The 7,737-nt window shown below is 44.3% G+C and overlaps 1 protein-coding gene across 1 annotated transcript in view; it reads right to left on the reverse strand.

Moving 5' to 3' along the window:
• The window catches only part of LOC100933259 (solute carrier family 22 member 11-like), a 28,022-nt gene extending 21,487 nt beyond the window's left edge, over positions 1–6,535 (reverse strand). The window contains exons 1-4 of the mRNA XM_003774483.3: positions 6,134–6,535; positions 5,412–5,515; positions 1,881–2,035; positions 1,616–1,784 (exon numbers count right to left, since the gene is read on the reverse strand). Of these exons, the coding sequence (XP_003774531.2) occupies positions 1,616–1,784; positions 1,881–2,035; positions 5,412–5,515; positions 6,134–6,535 (830 nt within the window). The remainder of the gene's footprint in view (positions 1–1,615; positions 1,785–1,880; positions 2,036–5,411; positions 5,516–6,133) is intronic.
• Between the last annotated feature and the right edge of the window lie 1,202 nt (positions 6,536–7,737).

Here is a 7,737-nt window from a genome sequence, read left to right on the forward strand (position 1 = left end):
CCAATTGATGGACATCCACTCAATTTCCAGTTCCTTACCACTACAAAAAGGGCTACTACAAATCTTTTGTACATGTGGGTCCTTTCCCCTCTTTTCTGATCTCTTTGGGACACAGACCCAGTGGTGGCTTTGCTGGATCAAAGGGAATGCACAGTCTTATAGCCCTTTGGGCATATTCCCAAATTGTTCTTCAAAATGGCTGAATCAGTTCACAACTCCACCAACAACTAATGTCCCAATTTTCCCACACCCTTCCAACATTCATCGTTATCTTTTTCTGTCATCTTAGCCAACTGGATAGGTACAGCACCTTCTTTCTACGCCATCATGGCTGGTCCTTTACTAACATCTCCCATATCATGCAATTGAGTTGAAAATTCTTCAGAGAGACCTTGAGAGTGTCCTTGTATTGCTTCTTCTGATCATCATATGAGCACTTGCCTCGTTTGAGTTTTCCATAAAATGGTCTTTTAGGAAAACATATTTGACATTTGGTAAACATGGCAGCCCATCAGAGTTGCATTCTCTGCAGTAGAGTTTTGATACTTAACAGCTCAATTCAAGAAAGGACCTCAGTGTCTTGCTCCTTTTTCTGCCAGGTGATCTTCAGAGTCTTCCTAAGACGGTTGAAATGGAATATGACAGAGTGAAGGTAGGGAGTTCTCTCCCAAACCCTTCATTAAATAATGATTGTGAACAAACTTTAGAGCATCAGAACCCGCAAAAAGACGGAGTGAACAATTTTCCAGCCAAAGGTGGTCTGCAAGGTCAACAGGTGAGGTCTGCTACATTGGAATAGATCTGGAGTGCAGATACCAACACAGCCCAGGCCTAGAAACCAGGAAGAGGCCATGGGGCCTCTAAATTGGTGGCAGCGGTGCCATGATTCTTATTACTTTTGCTATTGACATAATCAATTTTACATTAATAGTTTTGTTAAATCATCCTTGTATTCCTGGTATGGATCCTACTTGGTTACCATGTAGAATTTTTGTGACATATTGTTGTAGTAAATCAACTAGTATTTGATCTAGAATTTTACATCTATATTTATCAATGAAATTGGTCTATAATATTAGAACCATGTTGGTTTCATAAAAAGAGTTTGATAGGACTCCTTTTTTCTATTATCTCAAATATTTATTTAATATTGGAATTACTTGATCTTTAAGTTTGGTAGAATTCACTTGCAAATTCAATACTTTGGGAAAAGTCTGTCTATCTCTAATAACTTTAGATTCTCTTTATTTCTTATAACTTATAGATGATTTGATGAAGATATATGACTTCAAGTCTATTTCAAACAGTTACGGATTTGAACTCCTTAGAGGCACCCAGGTTCATTATGGGAAACATTCCCATCCTCTTTTGAGATGTTATGAAATGAGCTTTCCCATATTTTATATATATATATACATATATATGTAAAGAAACTTGGGAGGATTTATTTTTTATCTGCAGCTTCTGTGAGAGAGACAGAGAGACAGAGACAGAGATAGAGACACAGAGACACACACCCAGAGAGAGACAGAGACAGAAAGAGAAAGAGAGAGAGAGAGAGAGAGAGAGAGAGAGAGAGAGAGAGAGAGAGAGAGAGCGCCTGGGGAGCACTTACCAGTTGGTCAGGAGGAAGAAAAAGAAGGGAGCAGACACTATCAGCTGGAGTTTGCGCCATTCTTGGATGCCATAGGAAAGGAACCCAATAAACAGATGGCCCACGCTGACCAGTAAGGATATCATGACAGCTAGTGGGGACCGGTGCTGGGTGGTCGTCCATTCCATAACTGAAAGGAAAGGCCAGCAGAGGATGAATTTGAGACCCAGCCGGGAGCTCAGAGAACAGGTGAAAATGGTGCTGAAACCTCCCAGAGAAGACTTACCGAGTGAGGAGCTGCAAAGGAAAATTCCTGCCATGAAAAATCCAATCAGGAAGCGAAAGCAACAGTAAACCAGCACTGCCTGGGCAAAGGCAGCCCCGGTGCTGGAGACAGCAAACAAGAAGTAACTTAAAGACAGTATCCGTTTTCGCCCAAACCTATATCATAGGAAACCACATGGCTGTGAGTCTTTGAGTCAGGGGAGAGTCATAATGTCATCTCCGCCCCCCCAACACATTCCCAGTTGACCCTCCCACCTGCTCATTCAGTTCCCCCCCCCCCATGTCTTCCCACCCATGGATGCCTCCATTTTCTTTCCTTTCCCTTTTTTCTTCACCCTACAATCTGGCTTCTGACATCATCATTTCAATGAAACATTGCTCTCTCCTCTTCACCACCCACTCCCCGGGCCTCTTCTTCAATCCTCATTCTCCTTAGCCTCTCTGCGGGTTCAGGTACCATGGGTCGCTCCTCCCTGATAGTCTTTCCTCTCTAGATTTATAGATACTACTTTTTTTTTTCTGATTCTCCTTCTCCCTGTCTGACCGGTCCACCTTAGTCTTTGCTTTATTTTGATCCGGGTCACAGCCATTCACCATGGTACCCCCCAAGGTTGTGACCTCTTGCATCACCTTTTGGTGATCTCATCAGCTCCCATCAAGGATCATCTCTATGCAAATGATTCTCAATTCTATTATCTAAGCCTTACCTCTCTCCTGACTTCTAGCATCACATCTCAAACTAGGAGTATTATAGTAACCATAAACTCAACGTATCCGAAACTTAACATATTATTATTACCCCCAAAGCTTTTCCTCTTCCGGATTTCCTTATCGTTGTTTTTTAGAAAAAGAATTTTGTTTCATTCAACTACCTCTTCACCTTCCCATTTCCCACATCCTCCCTCATCCCTGAATTAAGATCGTGAGATAAAGAAAGCCTGACATGTATAGTCAATCCAAACAAATTTCCACATTGGCCATGTCGAAAAAACAATTGGTCTCATTCTGCAGTGTGAGTCCTTCACCTCTCCTTCAGGAGGTAAGTAGCAAGTATTATCACTAGTCTTCAGAATCTGGTTGCTCCTTACAATAAGAAAAGTTCAACACTTGTATTCCATCACATTTATAGACCAGATCTTGTTCAGTGCTTCCCAAATTTAAGGACCCACTTTCCAGAAATTTAAGGACCCACTTTCCAGATTCTCTGTCACCTCAAAAAGACATAATTTTCTTTTGTACACAGTACTAATCTCTTCCTGAATTTGCCCTCCCTCTACTTCCCCCTTCCCTTCTTTTCATCTCCCAAACTGTTAACTGGCTTTCCAATTTCTTCTTCTACTGCTCATTTCTTTTTTAGTTATTTTTTTCCCTTAAGCACTCTCATTTTCTTTATAAAAATATTTTTCCACTCTTTTAAAACTCTTGCTTTATTTCTTCCAGAAATTCTAGTTGAGTTTGTGCTCCAGCTGCATCGCACTCTGAGGCCTTGCCTATAGCTATTTAGAAGTCATTCTCACTTTGTTTTGAGTGATCCTATCACCATAAGCTCATCATAAAAGCTCATTAGTGTTTGGGTCTTTTTTTCTCTGCCCATGCTTCCAGCCTACTTCCTGGCTTCTACCCTGATGCTCATGCTAGTACCTAAAAACTTCTGAAGGGAAGGTCTGCCGTGATCCTGTCGTGGCTTCTGGGAGAGGGGCCTTGAGTGTAGTTTTTCCAGGATCTCAGGGACAGCTCAGACTGGAGACCTGCAAGCTTTCAATGGTTCCAGAGTTGAATCAGGGCTTAGCCTGAGTGCTTCCTATCCTCCTCCCTCAGTCTGTTTTACATATTCCTGAACTTGGATCTGAGCAAGAGTATACTGCTGCTGGGTTCTGCCCCCATGGGGGATGCAGAAAGTTCTGTTGGCTTAGAGCACCAGAATTGTAGGTTTCCCTTTGGTTCAGGATTCAGAGACAGGGACTGGACCCTGCTCTGAGCCGCACCTCTGTGGCTTCTGGTTCAGAACACTTTTTTGCTCTATACACAATACAGGGTCTTCCTATTTGGTAAGGACATTGCCCCTAGGTCACATTCCCTGGCCCCCTTTTCACTCTAGTCAGGATCTGTGACCCAGGATCATCCAGTAGGGAACAAAGCTATTGGTTGATACCTGTCCCTTTCTCAGTGCTTCAGTGTGGGTCTTGAGTAGTCCCACTATGGGTCCGGTACCTCCTTTTGTTACGATGCCCAGATTTCTTTTCTGGATCCCAGATTGTTCCTAATGTTATATACTTCTGCCTCGTCCCTGTCCTCAGTGTCTGCACATCTCTGTCTGTCTTCCTAGGCTAACCTGAGCCAGACAAAGAACTCGCTGTGAATTTTCCTGGATTTCTACATCAGGATTCCCTCTGGCGTGATTTCGGGAGCTATTTGGAGGAGTTGTAGATAGGAGCTTGACTACATCCTTTGACTCCACCATCTTGGCTCTGCCCAAGCCAATTTCCACCTTATTACCTTTAGAAGCATCACTCTCCTCCCCATCACCCAGGCTTGCTACTTAGGGATTATCATTGACTTCCCCCCATCATCCAAGTTTGCTACTTAGGGATCATCATAGACTTCCTCCTCACCCACTCTTGCACATCCAATCATTTACCAAATCCTAGCATTCCTGCTCTCTTGTATATGTTCTTTTTCACCCTTAAAACAGTTTCCACCTGGGTACAAGTGGCTCTACTTGAAATACAGGGACACTTTTCTGATTGTCTCACAGGCTCAAGTCCCCCCACTACAACCAACCCTCCAATCAACTACCAAAAGGCCCTGCAGAGGAAGCAGTTAGTGCCTGTCATAAAGCTCGGGACTGATCCTATCAGGCCCCAAGCAATAAACCCCAATAATTCCCTCTTACTTTAAGCATCCAATGGATGACTTTGGCTTTTAAAGCCTTTTACCACCTGGCACCTCCCCATTTTTCCTATGCTTCTCACCTTTTCTTTCCCTCTACTGTGCAAAGATACTGACTCCATGATGTTTTATAGGCAGCCTCAGCTTTGCATTATTTTCCTTGCCTTCCCCTCTCTGCCTTCCTTGCCCCTCATCTCCACTCCCCAATCCCCCGGCTTCTTTAAACACCCCCCTTTTGGTGGTTCAGTCCATCAGCAACTTGCTGGGTTCCTTTCCCCCTCCACCCACAGCTCCAAATCTAGGCCTGGATCTTCTCATTAGTGTGAATCATTGGCAGAGCATGGAAAATTGCTTGAATTGAAAAAGAAACAAGAAGAAGGAAGAGGAGGAAGAGGAGGAGGAGGAGGACAAGGAAGAGGAGGAGGAGGAAGAGAAGGAAGAGGAGGAGGAGGAGGAGAAAATCCTTGATTCAAATTCTGCTTTTGACTCTAAATAAATCTCTCTACTTTTCTAATCCTTGGTTTCCTTCTTAGCCACATGAGTGGGTTGGACTAAATGATCGATATCATCATCTTCAGACTTTTAGCTCTATGGCCCTGGGCTCCCTCAGTTTCAGAAACATTGGTGTCCAGGGCAAACTCACTTGTCTGAGAGATATCCCATTATGAGAAATCCCAGAAGAATCCCAAACAAAAATAGCATCTGAGACAAGGACCTCAGTGACTTTGAGTCACACACCAGGTTCCACTGAAAGAAAAGATGAGAGCATCAGATCTTAAACTGAGGAAAGAGAACTGGGGACTGGGGGCTCTTGCTGCCATTACAATGAAGAGAAAGGCTATGTTGGGAAATTCTAGCTCAGAATTCTTGCCCCATTATGATAAGAAAAGGAAACTACCATCATACAGTCCTACACGTACAGTCAAGCTTGGGACATCGATTTCCAGCTCGTTTTGGCCCTGATCTTCCTGATTGCAGCAGCTTTATCCTTCCCCTGCTGGTGTGTACATCCTGATCCTCCCCTCCCACTTTCTGTACAATTCCACTGTCCTCATACTGCTTACGTGTTTCATGTTCTATATAAGTTCTCAGTTCTCTGACTTTTTTCCCATGCAGATGAATCAGTACTTTGAGAATAAAGAAAAATCTGCAGAATAACTCTCTCCACTGTTGTTGATTTGATATTTGACATCATTCTAATCAATGGATCCCTCACTAATTTTTATCACAAAAGGAGCTGTCAATTGGAGAGGCAACAGAAGAGAAAAAATCTGATTCTGTCCTTACCAAGGGAACCAAACTCCAAATCAAAAGGAAAGAAAATCTCCCTGGTGTGGAAACGGGGCACAAGAAAGAACCTCTTACCTCAGTCACGATGGAAGAAGTGAAGATGCTTTGGTTATAGACCCAGCCATCCACACATGGCTCCGACTCCAGGTGGCTCAGGTTTTGCCCTGTGACATTCGGGGGCAAGAGCTGCCACTGTGGCCGGGAGAACCGGCGACAACTCTCTAATTTCCCATCGGAATCCAGGGGGATGAAAAGCTTTAGTAGGGAACTGTAATTGAGGTTCTCACTCACATTGAGCAAAGCCGAGGTATTGTCAAGGAAGCGCACCCAGCAGCGATGTGGAGGGACAAAAGCAGTGATGTTCTCGATCAGAAAATGGGTCCCTAGAAATATTATAGGGAGAACAAAAGTGAGGGCCTGAAGGAGCTGGAATCTGCCCTGTTCTCCAACTTCAGGTAGGAGATCCTCGAAAGTCATCGGGACTGGGATGCTTGTCCCAAGGAGAACTTGTCTTCAGAGAGCTGCTAAGAAAGTAGGAATCTGACTGCACCACGGGCCGGATTTTTTGGACTAGGGAGGATTCCTCCTCCAGAAGCTTCCTCCTCACTTTGGTGAAACAGTGCAGACAGGCAGTGTTCTCAGGCCTACGTTCAGCTGAGGATGCCTCAAACCAGTGATGAAGAAAACTGGCACAGGCTCGGTATCTAGCGGGAAGGAGACATCAGCCCCGAGCTTGGGCACTTAAACACCCATTATGTAGCACCCATGCCAATAGAGCTTCCACCTGCACGTGGAGTTCTAAGAAGTGACAGGGAGACTTGTAAAAACAGGTCCAGGAACTTCAAAGAAAGAGAAATATTTTCACTCTCAGTGAGAGATGGAAAAGTGCAGAGTTTCCGGGTCACATATGACAAAGATCAATTTATAAAACACGTGGTTAAAAATCAACTTCGCGTTGCAGATGGGCCACCTTGCCGTGGCTGAGTTGGTTGGGAGCCAGATGGAATGTGTTGAGGGAAACTGTGACTGATTCATGGAGGTTCCAGGTCCTGGGGCAGTTATGGGCAATGGATGGTGGCACGGCTGGACCGGAGGTCAGGGTCGACTTGTTGGAGTCCCCGCACTGAGCATTACTGGCTATGTGACCATGATTAAGGTAATTAAACACTCTGAGACTCAGTTTCTTCAATTCTAAAATGGGGATGATCATACCTGTTGTATTTGGCTCTCCAGGTTGCGGTTAAGGTTGAATGAAAGGGCAGTTTAATGACCAGATTCCCAGTGGTCTCTTCATGGACCTTCTGAGTCTTCATCTTCCTTAACTTCTCTGAAGTATGTTGACCACTCCCTCCTCCTGAATACTCTCTCCCTCCAAGGCTTTCCTGACAAAATTCAGTTTTGATTTTTCTCTTCTCTGTGTGACTTGGCTTTCTCAATCTCCTTTGCCTTCACTTATAACACTGTGCAAAATATACCCAATTCTCTCTCTGTCTCTCTGTCTCTGCCTCTGTCTCTCTGTCTCTGTCTCTGTCTCTCTTTGTCTCTGTCTCTCTCTCTCTGTCTCTCTGTCTGTCTCTCTGTCTCTGTCTCTGTCTCTGTCTCTGTCTCTCTCTCTCTCTCTCTCTGTATCTCTCTCTCTGTCTTTATCTCTCTCTGTCTCTCTGTCTCTGACTCTCTCT

This window comes from Sarcophilus harrisii, chromosome 6 (assembly GCF_902635505.1).
Source record: "Sarcophilus harrisii chromosome 6, mSarHar1.11, whole genome shotgun sequence".
Lineage (NCBI taxonomy): Eukaryota > Metazoa > Chordata > Mammalia > Dasyuromorphia > Dasyuridae > Sarcophilus > Sarcophilus harrisii.